Source organism: Lotus japonicus, chromosome 4 (assembly GCF_012489685.1).
Source record: "Lotus japonicus ecotype B-129 chromosome 4, LjGifu_v1.2".
NCBI classification, from domain to species: domain Eukaryota; kingdom Viridiplantae; phylum Streptophyta; class Magnoliopsida; order Fabales; family Fabaceae; genus Lotus; species Lotus japonicus.
Genome location: NC_080044.1, coordinates 60,884,666 through 60,904,429, shown reverse-complemented (window position 1 = coordinate 60,904,429; position 19,764 = coordinate 60,884,666). Strand labels below are relative to the sequence as shown.

The 19,764-nt window shown below is 36.9% G+C and overlaps 4 protein-coding genes across 4 annotated transcripts; 1 reads left to right on the top strand and 3 right to left on the bottom strand.

Annotated features, from left to right (window-relative positions):
- On the bottom strand, positions 1-3,350 carry LOC130715819 (uncharacterized). The gene is made up of 4 exons (XM_057565943.1): positions 3,186-3,350; positions 2,028-2,800; positions 1,080-1,679; positions 1-724 (listed from the first exon to the last, which is right to left on the bottom strand). Exons 2-4 carry the CDS (start codon positions 2,744-2,746, stop codon positions 547-549), a joined length of 1,497 nt encoding a protein of 498 aa, XP_057421926.1. The 5' UTR covers positions 2,747-2,800; positions 3,186-3,350; the 3' UTR covers positions 1-546.
- A 5,454-nt stretch (positions 3,351-8,804) lies between these two features.
- On the bottom strand, positions 8,805-10,452 carry LOC130711280 (presenilin-like protein At2g29900). The gene has a single exon (XM_057560830.1). It carries the CDS (start codon positions 10,363-10,365, stop codon positions 8,971-8,973), a length of 1,395 nt encoding a protein of 464 aa, XP_057416813.1. The 5' UTR covers positions 10,366-10,452; the 3' UTR covers positions 8,805-8,970.
- Positions 10,453-11,685: 1,233 nt separating this feature from the next.
- Positions 11,686-14,501, top strand: LOC130711905 (glycine-rich RNA-binding protein 3, mitochondrial-like). Its single transcript, XM_057561677.1, has 5 exons — positions 11,686-11,816; positions 12,223-12,373; positions 12,458-12,526; positions 12,637-12,743; positions 13,559-14,501. The coding sequence occupies exons 2-5, from the start codon at positions 12,232-12,234 to the stop codon at positions 14,147-14,149; spliced, it is 909 nt and encodes a 302-aa protein (XP_057417660.1). The 5' UTR covers positions 11,686-11,816; positions 12,223-12,231; the 3' UTR covers positions 14,150-14,501.
- An 863-nt stretch (positions 14,502-15,364) lies between these two features.
- LOC130711605 (uncharacterized) lies at positions 15,365-19,764 on the bottom strand. The gene is made up of 3 exons (XM_057561292.1): positions 18,206-19,764; positions 17,043-17,464; positions 15,365-16,023 (listed from the first exon to the last, which is right to left on the bottom strand). The coding sequence occupies exons 1-3, from the start codon at positions 19,116-19,118 to the stop codon at positions 15,430-15,432; spliced, it is 1,929 nt and encodes a 642-aa protein (XP_057417275.1). The 5' UTR covers positions 19,119-19,764; the 3' UTR covers positions 15,365-15,429.

Sequence of the window (19,764 nt, the reverse complement as noted above, 5' to 3'; positions counted from 1 at the left end):
ACCCTTTTAAGAACAAGTGAGAGATATTTCACAGAGTTGACTACATAATCTTGATGAACATGCCAATTTTTACTACGCACTACATTTGAGATGACAAACTTGCTATGGAATACATGGACAATTACCTCAGCCATTCCTGTGATAATTTGTTAATTGTACAATTAGACTAACAATCTATTATACACTGCTAATCAGAAATGTCTCTGATTTCCCAACTAGAATGTACAAAATCAACATGACCCGAAATAAAAAAGCAGAGTTAAAACTAAGTGGCTAGAGCTATTCTACAATGCAGATGTATAAATACTAGCTTGATAAGATAACACAGGTAGGAAACGGTCATGGCGAAAGCCAAGAGACTCAGTTTGAATTCGGATTTCCTTTGTACTCTACATGGCCAAGTCTGCTTCTCCGAATATTGTTGAATTTCACGTAACAAATTTTAGCTTCTCCATTAATACTTTGAGACATGTGAAATCGCATATGCATTTGCGCTAACGCCAAACCAAACATACGATCTCATGTGATGATCATATAATGTGTCTCCTAATGACAACATGCACAGCACGCGAAGCATTGTAGAAATCTGTTAGTAGGTGCATTTGTGGTTGACTTTGGGGTTTGCTCATCTGCAATTGGTGTTTCTTTTTGCTCTGACTGCTTCTGTTGCTTTTGCTTATCTCTTCCACTCTTGGATGAAACACTTTTATCTCCCTCGGTCGATCTTCACATTTTTTTGCAAACAATAAAAAGTTCAAATATTTTCTCATAGAACTTTCCATATCCATAATGCATGTTTGTCAATAATTCTAAAATTGATTCTAAAGCAAAAAATATGTGGAGAGAAGCAAAACTTGTGTGAGTAGTTTTTGAATGTCAAAATTAATTATGAGTGAAGAGAAGCTAATACAAACATGCTATGATAAAAAGATTCATTTCTCAGTTGATCATGAATTAGATATTCCAAAAGTTTTAGTTAGAAGATGTTGGAATTATATTTAAAACAAGACAAAGTGGTGATTAACTTAAATAAGCATTCATTATGCATATAAAAATGTAGATAGTGGATTCAAGCTTACGTTTTAAATGCATAGGATTTGGTGCTCCCATCTGATTGGTTACGAGAATTAGAATTTCTTTCAACCTTTTTACTAGTATTCTCTGTGGTTCTACTACTTTCCATGATGACCTCTCTCATTGTCTCAGCAGCTTTTGCTTCAGTTAATCTGGAACTTTCTTCATGCATTTCAGCAGTTCTTTGGCTGATATCATTGAATTTGTTCACTGGGGCTGGTGGTTGTTGTTGAGTTGGTAAAGCATTTTGTGGATCATTGTGTGTGTTTGTATTGTTATCACCACCAGGCTTATCCAACTCACAAGATTTCAAGCAAACTAGTTCATTTGAGAAGCTCATGTTTCCCATGTAAATGCTGAACAATGACTCATTGGATGCAGTGCTCCACTCACCTGGGGCGTTTGTGTTGTTTCTAGCAAAGACATGGGATGGAAAAACATACTGAGAAGATTCACCTGGACGCTCCATCACTTGCACTGGAGGTGTTTGTATCTCTGGTCCTTTCTTTGTGCCAATTTCCCCATTTGAACCATGTGATGCTGCTGCTCCTCCTGAGTATTGTTGTCCTGCTACATCATTAGAATGTCCATGCTTCCGTTCAGAGCTGATCAGGGACGAAACCAGAAAAAATAGGTGAGAAGGCCAGAAATTTAATACAATTTTCAAAATCAACAATCACTAGTTTTAAGGGGGCGAAAACAACATTTAAGCGTCGGACATAGTCCTTAGAAGAAGGAAATACCCCGCAGTCCTAGATTATGTGAAATGTTAGTCAAAATGGACTAACTTGACCGACGTTTTATCTGACCATAAGGATTAACTTGATTTACATTTGACACAATCAAGGACCACGAGGGGTATTTCCAATGAAAATGAGCATTCACTCACTATTCTATTAATGAAAAAAAAAATTCTTGGGGAGGGGGGTGGGAGCGCCCCCTTAGATATTTACCTGGGTCCATCCATGGAGCTGATTGGGATATCATCATCACTAGATTCTTCAGCTACTTGTGAATCCACTCCCAATTTTGGAGGTGATTTGGTGTCTGTTTGGGGCTTATTGATGTCATTCACAAAACCATGTATGTGTTCTTGGCTTGAAGATTCAGAAGCTGGGGAAATTGATTTCTCCAAATTGTTACTAGCCATGATACTCTGCTGTCCTTGCTCTGTGACTTGCAAGGGATGATGTGAATCAACATGTGTAGGGACATTTTCAAAAGCAGGTGGTGGTTGGTTTTGCAATGGTTCAAGTGCTTCATGTGGGACCCTATTGTTTGTATTTATTGGCTCATGGAATGGATTTCCTTTTGATGATGTTTCATATGCTGCTGATGGTGCAAATGATGGGGGGAAGCCTTGCACATCATTGGAAGGAGAGTGATGTGTTTCATCACCTATTGAACTTCCCCCATAAACAGTGTTGTTGGTTGCATCACTTGGCACTAAGAAGGGGTTTTGGGATGATAATGGTGATGATGGTGACGATGGTGATGATGATGATGATGAGGAGGAAGAAGAATGAGCTTCCAATTTGTTGTTAATGTTTGGGCCCCCATGTTCTTGTTCTGTTAATGGAAATGTGTGGTGCAATTCATGTTCAATTATATTTGGGTAAGGGTCAGGTCCCTTATTAGCATTAGTTTTGTTTTCACCTCCAGCTTCCATCATATATCAACTTCAAGTGATGCAGGGTCCAAAGATTCTGATGGGGATTTTGTTAAGCTGTGTACACAAGAATCTAAAATAAAAACTCACATCTTAAAACATCATAATCACCACTCTATGTCAAAACAAAATGTACTTTTAAATTTTTCAATTTGTTCATCTGTATGATCACAATATCTGGTCTATAACATGAAAGTTTCAACATGACATTTGGTATATGAAACATCCAAAAGGAAAGTTACATAAAAGATGAACATTATGAAAAAAAAGAAAATTGACTCCTAGGCAAGCAAACACTACACAATGGTTGAAGAAATTCCATTGTCATCATGAAAAAAGCAAACAAAACTCATCTTCATGTAAAAAAGTAAAATCACAAAAGGAAAAAAAAGAATCAACATGTGTCTATTAAGTGATTTATTACATAAAAAATCAAATGTACCTGTAAGATTCAAAGAGACTGCCGACCAGGCCTTTGATGAAATCAACTAAGTTAGATATGGCCAAGAAATCAGCAGCCCCATTCCCTCAACGAACTTAAGAAAACAAAGGGTGTCAAGAAAATAGGGGAAGAATTATATTGAAGAACATGACAGATAGAGAGAGAATGATGAATTGGAACAAAACAAAAGGCAAATAAAATAGATGGTATTGCACAAATTTAGGGGACGTATATTATCTCAAATTTTCCCAATGTGCATGCCATTAGGTCAACGTTAATCTCATCATCATGCGTTGTACCATGCATGACGTGGCTCCCCAACATTAGGAAAAGTTTGATTAGTTTGTAGTTCATAAAATGTGCAATTCATCCTTCTCTCTCACCATAAACATATCACTCCATAGTTCCTGGATAAGGCAAAACAAAGGTTGTAAAACAACATATATCCGCGTGAGACAAACTTGATTGTCTATCTGTTTTTTGTTTATGTACGTGATACCGTTCAACAACCATGGACCATCCTTTTAATTAGCAATTGTGCAATATTGAAGATATAGTTTCGTAGATTAATAAATCAGCTTAATGATTTAAAAAATTATAATAATTTCAATATATTATAGCTATGTCTTGTCATGTGTACTTTCTACAAATATGTGGGGGAAGAGTGCAGGTAATGTCAAGTTTTTTTTTAAAGTACATGTCAAGGGGGAAGAGTGCAGGTAATGTCAAGTTTTTTTTTTTTTTAAGTAATGTCAAGGTTATAAATGTCGTATATGTGTATAATTTAATTGATATAATATAATTTCATTGGTTGAAATGACAAAAAATGAAACACCATATCGGAATAGATGATTTCAATTCATTAATGTAGTAGTTACTGCCTCCATGTATCAACAAATAAAGTATTACCATATCCTACCTCTACACACCTAAAACGTATTTGATAGCAATCTTCATCTTCATCCATAGAATACAATATCCTTCATCTCCAGTGACATCATTTAATTCACAAATGAGCTTTGCCTTTCCAACTTTGCGACCTCGCCAGGAGAGGCCCTTGACAACCTCTCTTCACTGAAAGAGGAACATGTTAGAGGACCATTTGCTCCACATTGTTTCCTGGATGCTGAATTTTCTCCTGAGTCACCTGTCTTCATTATTCTTCATGTGTCATTGTAAGCACCTGTACATTCATGCTCTGACTCCATATACTGCAATTTCCTCTGGCTATATTGAAGAGCAATCTCAAGCTACCGCACGTGATTCTCAAGTCTGGATTGGATAACTTCATGCAAGCGCAGGCTTCATGAGGTGAAACAGCCATAGTTTACAGGGAAAATCATATTGCTGTTGATGTCCTCATTTAATTTTGGATGGACCAAATCATTCCCAGTGATTATGTCAGATGGTAATTCACCTTGAGCAAAATCTGCTACAAAGGGTCAAGCTGCAATAATTTTTGCAACATTAGCACATCATGGACCCATAACAAGTGCATAAACATGGAGAAAACATGTGCAAAATTTCACAGAAACATGGTGAATGAAATATTGGAGGGCAGTGCACAAAAACTTAGAGAAGTGCACCAAACCCACAAATTTTAGCTCACAAGATTTCTAAAGAACTCAATTACACTATCCAATGGAACAAGAAAATATTTTCTTCAATAAGGTCAATCAAGCACTCACTCTGTTCCAATTTCAATTTCCTTTAAAGCATTGATGCAAAATTGCAAACCAGGGTAGGCTTTTAGTTTATCGTACAAGCCATAACACGTTGACCAAAAAAAAAAGCCATAACACCAAACATTATTGCAGAGGTAAATAAAATGTGATTCCCTAAGATAGCACTTTCTGATAACTTCTACTCAAAGTAGTTATAGAATAAAAGTGAAAGAGAGACAAGAAAATAAAAATAGAAAACTTGTATCACTTTCAAACTAAGATAGATAAGTTAGTACTTCCAAATAGAAAAAATATGGCACACAAATATGGTGCAAAATAAAAAAACTAAGTATAGCATTAAGTCTCGTATTCACCACGGCATCTTTTAGCCACAATGAAACAGAAACTCATGCGGCAGCAATAAACTCATGAAGCAAACCTCCAGTTACAGATGCATTCAGCTACCCTAACTTATAAAATGCAAACATTCAGAGCCTTAACTCAGATGGAGGTTGTCACTTTGTATCTAAATTTATTTGGTAAACTTATAAAAAGATGCCTGAATAATTTGTTCCATAAATATTGATGGTAAGATGGAAGTTAGTCAAGTCATGATAAACACTTGGCTTGAAAAACTTGTTTGAAGTGTCCATTTTTTCTTACTCTTATTCAAAACAGCATAATATTGCTCTGACATTTCCTATTCATTTGATTACAAACACATAATATGTATAACAACAAACTGAGCTATGTAAACATCTGATCAAGGAAAAAGCATACACATACACATACATGCTCCCAGAAGTTCTTGCATGACAGAATGAAACTATTTCTCTAAATTTTCTTGGTTTTTTTTTTTCTCTTTATTTTTTTATGGTGGAAAATAAGCACATGGTATAGGAGGGTTATAAGAGCCAGACGTGAAACATTACATTCCACATTATGCATCCAGGAAAGTATCCAGTCTATGACCTACTAAGCACCCACAAAAGAAAAGCAGCTTTAATTTTGAAAAGACAATAAGAACAATATGCTATACTAAGGCAACTAAACCAACAAACCAAATTTTAGTGTACTTTTCGAAGAAGAAATTATAAATTTATTTCTTAATCGTTCAAGGCTTACGGGGAAGAGATATATGGGCAGAGTTGGTTAGAGAATGACTCAATGACTAACTAATCTTCTACAATTCAGGGAAGAAGGTAAACACAGAATAGACAAGATATAAAAGACAGGTCTGAAAAAAGTAATTCTGATATTATTTAAGCTAGTCTAAATTTCTAGAATTATTTTGAATTCATAATTCGAATTCCTAACAAATTCGTCAATAAGTATAAGAAACGAATTGTCTTTCAGGACAAAGGTCTAGGTTATGCTTTGAAAAGGTGATAACGGGGAGGACTTACTGTAATCTCTATTAGGACATACAAATAAAAAGAGCTATTTTCACTCCATTCATTGTTGCTTTCCCCTCTATCAGGGATGGGGTTAAATTACAATCCTCATGCATGGAAAAGCTAAATAATAAAGCAAAACCCAGTCCCAACAGACATATTCCAAGACAACGGTTATGTGCCTATAGGATCGTGTCGTTATTGGAAATGCAAAGATGAACACTTATGCTTACCTCAGCAAACGGTCAGTGATCTTTCCGAGCTAGATTCATTCATGATTAACCCCAATCTCTCAAGTTCAGCTTCAATTTTGCTCATAGATTCTGAACATTTTTCTTCCTTCTGATCATATGACTTTTTAAAGTCAATTATTGGAGAGTTATCCATGTGTTTGTCAGGGGAAAATTCATTTAGCTCCTTATCATGGAAGGAATAATCACATGTATCCTGTGAACCATAACTCTCACTCTGTAACTCCTTCACAGTCATTGAATCTTTCATTTCAAGTTCCTCTTGTAGATCTTGAGCCATGTTCTCAGTTTTCTTCGACAACTCTCTTAACTTGACCATTTCTCTTTTGTTTGACAAGATGGAAGCTATTATCCCAAAAGAAATATACCCAGACTGAAGAGAAATGTTGTACCTGAAGATTATGTAGGGTGTCAACAAGATTTGTTGGCAAAGCAAAATAAACACACATCATATCAAGTACTAAAGACTTGATATCAAAACATGAAACAAAAGAAACCTACTTTGTTAAAAGGCCAACAGTTGCAGTTACTGATGCAAATGATTTGTTTGGTTATATAGATCTTCAGGAAAATATAGCATGTGAATAGAGAAACTAAGGTCCTATAACATCCTTCCAAATGCAAGGAGCTTATAGTAAAGACCAGTACAAAGCCCATTTGATTTTTAAATAACTGATAATATATGAATCTCATTCTCAGAGACTATGACATTGTTATATAATGTATATACACGTCGGTGTAATATTAAAACAAGTTTCCTTTACATGCCACTGTAACTGACTATAGAATTAGGAGGAATCTAAAAAAAAACGACATCCTGATGAGCAGGCTGATAAATTAGATCATAAGCATATAAGTGTATTACCCCCTAGACAAAAGTAAATGTGGTCAATATTTAGACACAAAAGAATGCCCAGAAAACAAAATATTTGCAATGCAGCAAAGGATAAAAAGGCATTGGTAAATCAAGAACCATACCATGTTTGACTATGGATGTGTTTTCCAGTGAAAACAATGTTGGAAGAACTCAATATCCCACTTTTCTCATAGCCTGCATCAAATTTCATCTTGGCATCACTATAAGATTAGATTTGGCATCCAAGTAATTCATCTTCATCTTTCACTTGACCGGCTTCTCCACACAATTTATGTTCTTCATTTCCAATTAATGTACTGCAAGAATCATCATCTTTTGTTCTGCTAATTTTTGGCTTCCATCAACAACAAGAAATGATCTTGTGGCTGTGGAAGATGATGATGAGACATATTTTTCCACTTAGGCATGTGTTTTGCCAATTCTGATGTCAAAAGACTATCCACTGAATCCACGTCTGAAGCTCTTCTATCTAAGGAAACACTGTTGCCCAATTCATGGCGTGGGGAATCAGGATTATCGTAATTGGAATACAATTGAGGTGAGCTATCACCATTGCTTGAAAGCCAGTTCCAATATTTTCCTAAGCACCCAGCTTCAGCAACAGCAGCAACAACCAACAAATCCATTTTGGCTCTTCCATCCATGCCCACAAAGCCAATACCTAAATTCTTCAAAGCAAATAATAATCCCCCATTATCTCCATCATCAGGAACAAACAGGAAAGGGAGACACTTTCCATCAATTTCGAGAAATAGGCTGAACTGGGGAGAGCTAGAAACTACTTCCAGGAAAATAAAACCACAATCAACAAAGACACTATAAACTCACAAACTGAACACATATTTTTCTCCCAACACTATAAGAAACAATTGCCCAGATGAACAATGAACTCATACTCCTCATCTGCAATCAACTTTGCATTCAAGAACACGACACATAGCCATCTAAACCAAATGAAATTGTGACCGTGCTCAAACGAAGGATACACCACCTCAAAAGATCCATAACCCAAAATGAAAACAATGGTCGCCATCCCACATATCAGGGAGGATTCAATAGGTTCAATGAGGTCAAATGCGGATGCTCCCCTCTTCAATGGTCACAATTACCCAAACGTGCTTTGGAGATTTGCTAATTAAATTTATTTCAACAGTTAAGGTCAATACATATTGAATGTTTTGGAACCTCTTCTACTTTAAAGAACAGGAATGGAGGGTGTGTAGTCAGAGATACTTAATATGCAGCACGCTAGTTGTTTGATAGTCACTAATCACAAAAGAAAAAATTACTGAATAAATAGTTTAATAAAAGACAGAAAAAGTGAACTTCTTAGCACTGCTCAACTGGGACTATATGTGATGGGGGTTTGATCCCCCACATCTCCAAATTCCCTTGTCCATTAGGTTCAACAGCACCTTCTTAGAACCAAAAAAGAAGGCATCAAAAGTGAAGTGCTATAAAATAGAAATAAAGGATACAGTTCTTGAAAAGCTTACAAGTTACAACTAAAGATGGCATAGTAAGCCCAGACTCTTAGCTGCAGAGTCATGTAATATGCTTTATAGCTAAGCACCAAACCCAAGCAGTATATTTACAACATTAAAACATCAGGAGATTTAAGGAACATTGTACTACAAATACTTCAAGTAAGAGCCTGGTCAGGAAATAAAACAACACACCCAGAGCTACTGACACAGGAAGAGCAGGCAAAGCTTTCTGATACAAAGCCAAAAGCATGAGAGTAATGCCCAGACCAGCAATGATAGCAAGATAACATGCATACACCGTCATAAAATCATACATTGCCGCCCTGCCAACCAAAACACTATAGAAGATAAAATCACCAAGCCCCAACTTGATTGCTCCAGATGAACCTAATCCAATTCCCTCCAGCATCAAACTTTCATCCAGCTCATCTTCTGCTCTACGGAGCTGGACATTCGCAGCATTACCAATCAAGGGCGTAGAGAGTTCTGAATTAGTCTCTCGAATCGGTAACCGCCCCTCTTCAGCTCTTACCAAATTTCTATCACTAGAGTTACCATAAGTAGTACTATTACTATTAGTGTTCAAGTTTGAACCATTCTCCCTATCTAAACTCGTGCCAACCGGAACATTGCTGTTCGAATTTGAATTAAGAACAGTACTTGCATCCGAATTAAAGTGTGATTGTTCAGCACTGAGACCACGACCATCCGAATTCTGAATCCTCCTATCTCTCCACATCCTTCTCTGAGCTACAACCTCCCTAGGATCCACATTATCATGGTTCACTGGCCTAGCCTCATAAACCAAAGCTGGAATCTCTTCATCCCTTGTTATAGCAAGCTCGACCAAAATCCTCAGCGGCCCAACAGGCAAAAGAACAGCAGCAAGGTCATACAACGCCATAGCAACAAGCATAGCCCATGTAGTCCACTCAGGCAACATGGTAAACCAGTAAGCAACCAGAATCCCAATAACAACCAAGTACCCCTGCGTCACTACAATCGCAAATTTCGACATGAACACCGCCATAACCCCCACCACAGCGAAATTACACAAAACCAGAAAGAACGTCACGCAATCAATAGGGGTACCAAAGTGCTGGATCAAGAACAGCGACACCGCGCCGCCGAGGAACGCGAGCACGACGAAAGATGAGAAGGCCATGTAGAGCTTGAGAAACCGCGTGCACCTGAAATAGAAGAGGAGGACGAGGATGAAGGTTGCGAAGGTGACCATAGCGACGAAAGCTAGGGAGTTGAGAAGGGCGCCGAGGAATTTGTCCCACGAGGAGTCGATGGTCGACTCGTCGTATGCTATGGTGGCTATGGAGGTGGGTCGTTCGAAGGAAGAGCCAGTGTTGAGAATCGAGACCAGGATGACGACGAGGAACATGCAGATTGAAACTGGGGCGATGATTCGAACAAGTTCCTCGCCCAAATGGTCCAGAATGGTTGAAGATGATGATGGTGATGAGGTTCTTCGTGTTTGTGGTTCTGGTTCTGCCATTTTCGCAAATCGAAGAGGTGTGTGAGTTCAGAGTTCAGAGTTCACAGACGCGGATCGAAACGAAAGGGAGAAAGACACGCGCTCACGCGAGTGGTTTGGCATCGATGAGTTCTCATGGGCCGGGCCTAAGCATGACAATATTGGGCTTAGATACACTCTCAAGTGTCTGACTATAACCCATCAGAGAATTAGCAACTCTCAACTGAGGGTTTTCAAATTCTCTTCAATCTTCAACTTTGATTTGACTCAGCAGCATAAGATGACTTATTCAAAGCAGTGTCTAGAGGTATATTGATCATCTACCATTACATAATACATAAGTGCTTTCACCATTGACCCTAATAATTTGCATTTTGATGGTTACATTAACTCCCACTTTAGTCTTCATTTATAGAATTAATTGAGTTATTGTCTTTTTTATTTTTTTGTGACAGCAGCCTATTTTTCCTTCGAACACCTTTCACATGTACGATTGTTGCTTGATTCTATTTTTTCTGACAAAGTCCTTGGAGGATAGTTGTCTTTGTACTCCATTTACGGGCTTTGAAGAGTGTAAAATGGGAATTTAAATTCGAATCCTGATAATAATCACATGTCTCTTCTTTTTAACTACTTTTATTGTTGCTTTGCTCAAGAACAAAGCATTTCTTCCATCTTACAATACTCTTATGAAAGTCTCATTGCGAGTGCTTTAACACTATTAGGTTATCCCAATTGAGTTTTTCATTGGGAAGTTTTAATGAGGCATTTTCTTATAGTTTTTCCTTCAAGGAGGGGGTCTATTCGGATAGGAGGGAATTTGGACTGGTTGGGGAATTCTCAATAGTAGTGGTTGGGGAGTTTTTGTATTTTGTAGTAGCTGTATTTCCCTTTTCTTTTTTTTGTTCTCTTTTGTTGTATCGAGTTTAAATACCTCTTGTATTTCTTTTCAATATATTTTTCATGGGTTATTTAAAAAAACTGACACTATTAGAAAATGCTTGCTAGTTGATTAATTAGAATTGAAGTGATTTGCATCCTCATCATAAATAATTCATATCAATTCATCCTTTTTATTTTTCTTCGGTACATATGAAAGATAAATTACACCCTCTAGGGATTGAACCATGGACCTCCCTATCCAATCCATATGTCCCCTCCCCTGACTCTTAACACTTGACCTATCATTCAGGACATCGGTTCATCCTTTAAGCAAAAAGAATTATTGGTAAAAAAATATTTTGGTCAAGTATTGCCAATCTCAATATAGACCAAAAGAGGCTTTAATAATGGGCTTAGACGTTTAGGCCCATCTCTTTACAAAAAAGTGATGCATTTCATTTTTTTTGAAAGTTCCCAATACTGAATGCTGCAACTTGCTAAAGCTACATAAACCCATTGCTTTACCAAAAATATATAAATATCGTGGTTAGGGTTTTAGCTACACACACCGGCTCAAACAAACAACTCAGGTGAACTCCGAATTTTTCTCTTCAATTTTTGTTCAATCTCTCTGTTTCAGTTTTCTTCCGATTCGCTTTGTTCAATTTTTCGTTTGATTCACTAGTCTCCTTCCTTCGACAAGTTGATTTGATTTGATATGTACTGTTTTCAATCTGTTTTCGATCCACGATCCTATTTTCGTCGCTGTTTGTAAGATCTCTCGATCGTAGAGTTTTAGATTTGATGTCAATTTCAAGTTTCAACCTAGTGTTGGTAACTGCGTGAATAACATGATTTTTTTTCAGTCTTCAAGTTTGAGAAATGAGAAGCCAATAAAACGAGGAAATGATTACAATTTGATTCTGTTAGGTTTTTGTTTTGAGTGATACGAATGTTGTGCTTGATGTAGTAATTGATGATTGTGGTTTTCTTCAGGTTACAACAATGGCGTTCTTTGGTAGACTCGGGAACTTGCTTAGACAATCTGCCAATAGGCAGATTAGTGCTGAAATGCGCTCATCTCCGTCCTTTTTCCAGGCTGTACGATGCATGTCGTCTGCTCCCAGCTCGAAGCTGTTTATAGGAGGTGCGGTTGAACTGCCTTATGAGTCGGGATGCTCATCGTTATTATGTATATGTCTATGTATGTGACATTTGTTGTCTGTCACAGGTGTTTCGTACTCTACTGATGAGGAGAGTCTGAGGGAAGCTTTTTCCAAATATGGTCAAGTTAGGGAAGGTAACATCTCCAGATTTTAGGATATTTGTGTGAACAGTTTTATTTTGGAATCTTTTATGTTAATTTAATTTCAACTGAGGAATAATCACTTAATGCCATGTTCATTGTAGTCAAGATAATTTTGGACCGTGAGACTGGTAGATCCAGAGGATTTGGATTTGTCACGTACGATTCAGTTGAGGAGGCATCAAGTGCCCTTCAGGCATTGGATGGCCAGGTAATGCACGCTTGTTACTCTCATTATTATAATAATGTCATGAATAGTATCTGTTTTGTTGTTTAGGTAATGTCCATTTTCTTAAGCTACTTATGTGTGCTTTTTGGAGATATGGTTGATGTATATGTAATTCAAGCTTTCAACTGTCTGTTTCTTTGTTGAAAGTTTGAATAATATTGCTTTAAGTCCTTTACTTAGTTTACGAGGTCACGTTGTGGCCATATTCAGACCCCAGTCACGCAGTGAGGTGGTTAGATACTTAGATGGCTGGGCCTATATTGAATTCATTTGTTTTTTAAATGCAATGGTTACTTATGAGATGCCAGCATTTTTCAGCATCTGTTGATTTGGATGATATGCGGTCCCTATTATCTTCTGGTATCATTTTATTGTGTCACCCTCACCATGCCTTTACTGTTTGCATGAGTTCTTTGAAAGTTATGTGAAATATTTTTTATTCATCATTTTCGAATGAAAGACAGATTTTAGTTAATCACTGGAAAACCTATTGAAACATAGAACATTCATCTGTGTGTTAGTTTTCCGGCACTTTATAGTTACATGCAATGGAAGATTTCTGGGGTATCTAGTCAAGAGTGAGGCCCATACAACGCGCATCCATGTGCTAGTATTTTATTTGGATGAATTTTCTGTGACTTGTTACTGGTGACGTGTACTCCTTTCATGGTGTAGTCTTGTAGTTTCATTTAATTTTAATTCTCCACTATTCTTATCTTTTGATTTTGCAGATTTGATTAATTCAATATGATATCAATGTTGCCTATTGTTTCATTATTTCCATGTGACATTTTCAGGAGCTTCATGGTCGTCAAGTTAGGGTAAATTTTGCTAATGAAAGGCCTCGTAGTTATGGTGGTGGTGGTGGTTATGGCGGTGGTGGTTATGGTGGTGGTGGTGGTTATGGTGGCGGTGGTTATGGTGGAGGCGGCTATGGAGGTGGGGGTGGCTATGGAACTGGTGGTAATTATGGTAGCGGAACTGGTGGTAATTATGGTAGCTCCCCATATGGGAGTGCTCCAAGTAGTGGAGGTGGCTATGGAACTGGTGGCAATTATGGGGGTGGTGCTGGCAATGACTACTCTTCTCCTGACAGTTTTGGAACCAGCAGTGCTGGAGGCAGTTTCAGTGGAGGTGGAAATTTTGGTGATGCTGGGGGTGTTGGCCGTCATGAAAGTTTTGCTGGTGGTAGTGTTGGCAACACTGATTTTGCCAGTAGTGGATTTGATGGAGGTATTGGCACCAACTTTGGTGGTGAACATGATGGAAGTGGGGGGTTGGATAGCAAGGGAAGTAGCAATGTAGATGGAGATTTGGGAGGTTTTGAAGACTCTGCGGAAGGAAGGGATGACAATGATGATACCGATGATTTTGCCAAAAGGGCTTGATGGAAGTTTAGTTCTTATCTTTCTACTGCGCGTGCCCTGTAGCTTGCCCCTTCCTAAATCTCAGAACTTGAACCTAATGTGCAATTCTGGCATGTTTTATCTTGATCATCAATATATGGTTGGGAAGAAAGTAATGTTAGACTTTTGTTAGCGTCATCATTCTTCCGTTCTCTCCTTATGAGTCGGGACATCTTTTATTGCTTACTTTTGATGTTATTTATTGAAATTGAGATCTTCATACCGCATGTAAATCGGTGAATTGTGGTAAGAATAATCTGAAGACTTATGTTGGATTTTTACGAATGAGTCCTTCATTTTAACGAAATGGCTATGCGAGAAATTTTGTTTGGAACTTCCAGTTATATTGTTGCTCCCTTTTTCTTTTTATCTCTTGGCAGCGGATGTGAACTGTTTGTTTTGTTAGTACTTGCCATTTTTTATCGGTTTTCATCGTTGATTCTGAATTGATGTCGGCTTTTTGAACGTTGTACTTAACAATGGAAACCCTGCTGGGAGAAACCCATGCTCTGATTATATACAAAGGTTTATATGTTGCAGATATTGAGGTTTTGTTACGTAGTTTGACATAGTTGCAGATTTTTAAAAGTCCAGACTTGTATAAGCATACTAGAAACAGTTGAAAAGAATTCACAATAAATTAATATTATGCTTCTGTGTTTATATGAATTTCTTCCCGTTATGGAGGTGGATGATGAATGAAAAACGATTCTTCCATAAAATATGAAGCAAATTTATGGGAAGGATACAATAAAATTACGAAAGAAAAATTATTGCTACTACTTTCAGTGTGAATAGTTGGTTTGAGAGTATTTAACTGAAATCCAAACACTATATATGTTGTCAGCATAAACTAAATTGAGTCTATTCGAGAAGCAAACACTACACAGACACACCCTATTGAACGAAGAACAAATCATTGATTTGTGGTTAATTACTGATCACAAGTAAACAAAAACTTAACTAATCCATCTAATAGGCCATAAAACATTGTCATGATCACATTCAGACGCTTGGATCAAACAATAGTTCTCATATGTCATTAAAATTAGATATGTTTGTTTAACCAACATTTCAATTTCATGAATACTTCTCATTTTAATGTGTTCACTTTTATTTTTTAACTTTCATACTGATGCAGATTTGAATACCGCAATAACTGAATACATTATTTTCCATATAATAACTCAGGTTAGAGATTTGAAGTTTATTTTTATAACAATGTAATGTGTTATATGATAGCAATGTAAACGTATTTGACATTAAAATTCATCTTCATCCATAGAATACAATATGCTTCGTGCATTTTGGAAGAAAGGAGAACCTCTCCTGGTCCTCTCAACAATTTGCCTTATTAATTGACTTTCCACTTCGTAATCACAATCACAATCTTCAACATCATTTAATTCATAAGAGTTTTGCCTTTCCAACATTGTGACCTCGCAAGGAGAGAGTTCCCTTGACAACCTCTCTTCATTGAAAGTGAAATATGTAACAGGACCATTTGCTCCACAGTGCTTCCTAGATGGTGAATTTTCTCCTGACTCTCCTGTCTTCATTGGATCTTCGTATGTGTCAATGTATGCAGCTGGAGATTCATGCTCTGATTCCACGAATTGCAATTTCCTCTGGCTATATTGAAGGGCGACCTCAAGCTCCTGCACGCGTTTCTCTAGTCTGGATTGGATAACTTCATGCAAGCGCAGGCTTAGTTCATGAGGTGAAACAGCATAGTTTACAGGGAAACTCTTAGTGTTGTTGGCATCCTCATTTAGTTTTGGATGGACAAAATCATTTCCACTGATCATGTCAGTTGGCAACTCATCTTGAGAAAAATCTGCTACAAAGTCAGGGTCCTGCAATAATTTTTGCACCATTAGCACACACCCTTTTCTTACTCTTATTCAAAACAGCATAATATTGCTCTTTCCCATTTTCTTTTCATTTGATTACAGATGTGTCACATGTTTACAACAACTGAGCTATGTAAAAACCTGGTCAAGGCAATAAACATACACTGATCCCAGCAGTTCTTGAATTATAGAACTAAACTACTTTAAATTTTCTTTGGTTTTATTTTTTCTCCATTTTTTTATGGTGGGAAACAAGCACATGGTATAGGAGGTTATCAGGACCATACGTGAGAAAGAAACATTATGTTCCACAATATGCATCCAAGAAAGTATCCACAGTTTATGGCACAATAAGCACTCACAAAAGCAAACCTCCTATAATTTTGAACAGACAACAAAAACAAAATGCCATACTAAGGCAACTAAACCAAACAAACCAAACATCAGAGTACTTTTAAAAGAAGAAATGATAACTATTTCTTAATCATTCAAGGCGTACAGAGAAGAGATATATGGACTAAGTTTTTTAGAGATAAGAGAATGACTAATTCAACAATTCAGTGAAAAGGACAAAAATAGAATAGACGAGATAAAAATATGTCTGAAAAAATGCATCAGATAATTCTGATATTCTCAAAACTTCTAGAATTATTTCGGACAAATAATTCAAATTCCTAACAAATTCGATAACATGTATAAGAAATTATTTGAAGAAAGTAACATAAAACAGATCAGATAGAAGAAGAGCTATTATGAGGATTTGTCTCAGGACTAAGGTCTATGTTATACATTGAAAAGGTGAAAACAAACGGGGAGGAATGAGTATATTCTCTATCAAGACATACAAATAAAAAGAGCTATTTTTACTCCGTTCCTTGTTGCTTCCCCTATATAAGGCATGTGATTAAATTACAATCCTCATAAATGAAGCAAACCACAGCAGACATATTCCGAGACAATGGTTTTGTTCCTATAGGATCATGTCATTATTAGAAAATGTAAAGATAAACATTTATGCTCACCTCAGCAAGCTCGGAGAGTGATCTTTCCTCACTAGATTCATTCATCTTGAACCCCAATCTCTCAAGTTCAGCTTCAAGCTCAGCTTCAATTTTACTCATAGATTCTGAACTTTCTTCTTCCTTCTGATCATAGAACTTTTTGCAGTCAATTATTGAAGAGTTATCCGTGTGCTTTTCAGGAAAAAATCCACTTAGCTCCTTATCACGGAAGGAATAATCACATGTATCCTGTGAACCATAATTTTCACTCTGTAACTCCTTCACAGTCATTGAATCTTTCATTTCAAGTTCCTCTTGTAGATCTTGAGCCAAGATTTCAGTCTGCTTCAACAACTCTCTTAACTTGTCCTTTTCTCTATTGTTTGCCAAGATGGAAGTTATTATGCCAAAAGAAATCCCGAGACTAAAGAGAAATATTGCATCTGAAGATTATGCATATGTCAGCAAGAGTAGTCACCAAACCAACACAAACCGCACATACATCAAATAGAGTACTGAAAACATTCAAAACATGAAACAAATAGCAAGCTACATTGTTCAAAGGTCTTGCAGTTATTGATACAAATGATTTGTCTGGGTTACAATGTTAGCTGTGATAAACATGTTAACACTTAAAATCAGACAATAAAATTGATGATTAATGCTGGTAATGCCAATTTAGGACCTCAAGCAATTTCTTCTCCCGTCTGAACAAAAGCAGCATCCATTTGTAAAGGAACAATGATATTAGTCATTGTACAAAATATAAATCTTCAGGAAAATATGGTATGTGAATAGAGAAACTAAGGTTCTATAACATCCTTCCAAAATGCAAGGAATTTAGAGTTTTAGACTAAGTTCAAAACCCATCTGATTTTCAAATAACTTATAATATATGATCTCATTCTCTGAGACTAGGGCATTGTATATACGCCTCAGGGTAAAATTAAAACAAGATTCCTTTACAAGCTACTTTAACTGACTAGAGAATGAGGAGGAATCTGAAAAAAGGTGATATCATGATGAGCAGGCTGATAAATTTGCTCATAAGCAAACGAGTGTCTTACTCCCTAGACAAAACAAAATGTGTATATATAGATTATAGACATGAAAGAATGCACAGAAAACAAAATATCTGTGACGCAGCTACGGCAAAAAAGGTAGTAGTAAATCAACAGCCATACCATGTTGACTATGGATGTGTTTTTCAGTGAATGCAATGTTGGAAGAGCTCAGAATTCCACTCTTCTCAATGCCTGCATCGGATTTCATCTTCTTGGCATCATTAATAGATTCAACTTTTGGTGAGGCAGGAACTCCAAGTAATTCATTTTCATCTTTCACTTGATCGGCTTCTCCACGCAATTTATATTCCTCACTTCCAATTAATGCACTGCAAGAATCATCATCATCATCTTTTCTGCTAATTATTTGGCTTCCATCAATAACATGAAATAACTTTGTCACCGCAGAAGATGATGATGACACACCTTGTTCCATTTTGGCATGTGCTTTGCATAGCTGAGCCATGAGGCAACTTTCTAAAGAGTTTAAAGGCCTACTACTACTACTACTACTACTACTACTACTACTACTACTACTACTACTACTACTACTACTACTACTACTACTCTGCCCATACCAATGCTCAGTCTTGAAAAAGGTTTTATTTCCAGGATTATGGACAAAAGAACCCAATTCTCCTACAGACAAATCAGGAAGCAGGAAACCGCAATTGGCACCAATATTGGAGCTTCGGTCATTTCTATCTTCAACATCACTAAAGTTTGACACAGAAAGGACATTGCTCTCATTACAATCCCTAAAGCATCTTACTTTTTCACTATCAAACCCTTCAATAGAAGCCAATTCTGTTGCCAAAAGACCATCCACTGAATCAACATCTAAAGCCCTTCTATCCAAAGAAACCTCTTTAGATGTTATGGTATGTAGTGGGAAATCAGGATTATCAAAATTGGAATACAATTGAGATGAGCTATCACCATTGTTTGAAAGCCTGTTCGCACCCAGCTCCAGCAACAGCTGCAACAACCCACAAATCCATTTTGGGGTTTCCTTCCACACCCAGAAAGTCATTACCTAAATTCTACAAAGCAAATAACCCCCCTTTACATCCATTATCAACAACAAACAAGAAAGAGAGAAACTTTCCATCAGTTTAGAGAAATAGGCTAAAAAGGGTAGCTGATAGAAAACACTTCCAGGAAAATAAAACCACAATCCAATCCAATCCAATCCAAAAATGACACTATCAAATCACAAACTGAACACATATGTTTCTCTCACCACTACAAGAAACTATTGCCCAAATGGATGGATGGTGAATCCAACAACAAGAAATCATAATATATAGAATGAAAACAATGGAATATTCATAATTTTGGGAACTTTGAAAGCATCAAAAAGCAACAAACGGTGAAGAGGAAGAAGTGAAGCAGCTTCTAATGGCCTCTCTTGCTGTTGAGTGTTGAAACCAAAATCTATGACTGTGACACACGAACAAGAACAACAGTCAACAACTTTCCCAACCAGCATCGCAGGTTCGATTCCTACACGTGCTACTCACACATTACAACACTGCCACTCTCCTTCCTCACATAGTAATAGCTGAGAAGATCCAAGGACGATCAATAAAGATTCATTATTCTGATTTAATACTCCAACAACACAGATTAGGATACTCTCATGAATAAGTTCTATGAGATTCCTCAAAATTGTGTTT

What these genes read in the sequence shown, in the direction of transcription:
- LOC130715819 (XM_057565943.1), bottom strand. Translation starts at nt 2,746, where the DNA reads ATGATGGAAGCTGGAGGTGAAAACAAAACTAATGCTAATAAGGGACCT. An exon ending in AGCTCCATGGATGGACCCAG is followed by an intron (nt 1,680 to 2,027) that starts GTAAATATCTAA and finishes GTCCCTGATCAG; the next exon opens with CTCTGAACGGAAGCATGGAC. An exon ending in AAATCCTATGCATTTAAAAC is followed by an intron (nt 725 to 1,079) that starts GTAAGCTTGAAT and finishes AAAAATGTGAAG; the next exon opens with ATCGACCGAGGGAGATAAAA.
- LOC130711280 (XM_057560830.1), bottom strand. Translation starts at nt 10,365, where the DNA reads ATGGCAGAACCAGAACCACAAACACGAAGAACCTCATCACCATCATCA.
- LOC130711905 (XM_057561677.1), top strand. Translation starts at nt 12,232, where the DNA reads ATGGCGTTCTTTGGTAGACTCGGGAACTTGCTTAGACAATCTGCCAAT. An exon ending in CTCGAAGCTGTTTATAGGAG is followed by an intron (nt 12,374 to 12,457) that starts GTGCGGTTGAAC and finishes TGTCTGTCACAG; the next exon opens with GTGTTTCGTACTCTACTGAT. An exon ending in ATATGGTCAAGTTAGGGAAG is followed by an intron (nt 12,527 to 12,636) that starts GTAACATCTCCA and finishes TGTTCATTGTAG; the next exon opens with TCAAGATAATTTTGGACCGT.
- LOC130711605 (XM_057561292.1), bottom strand. Translation starts at nt 19,118, where the DNA reads ATGACTTTCTGGGTGTGGAAGGAAACCCCAAAATGGATTTGTGGGTTG. An exon ending in ACACATCCATAGTCAACATG is followed by an intron (nt 17,465 to 18,205) that starts GTATGGCTGTTG and finishes CATAATCTTCAG; the next exon opens with ATGCAATATTTCTCTTTAGT. An exon ending in CACTCTCCGAGCTTGCTGAG is followed by an intron (nt 16,024 to 17,042) that starts GTGAGCATAAAT and finishes AAATTATTGCAG; the next exon opens with GACCCTGACTTTGTAGCAGA.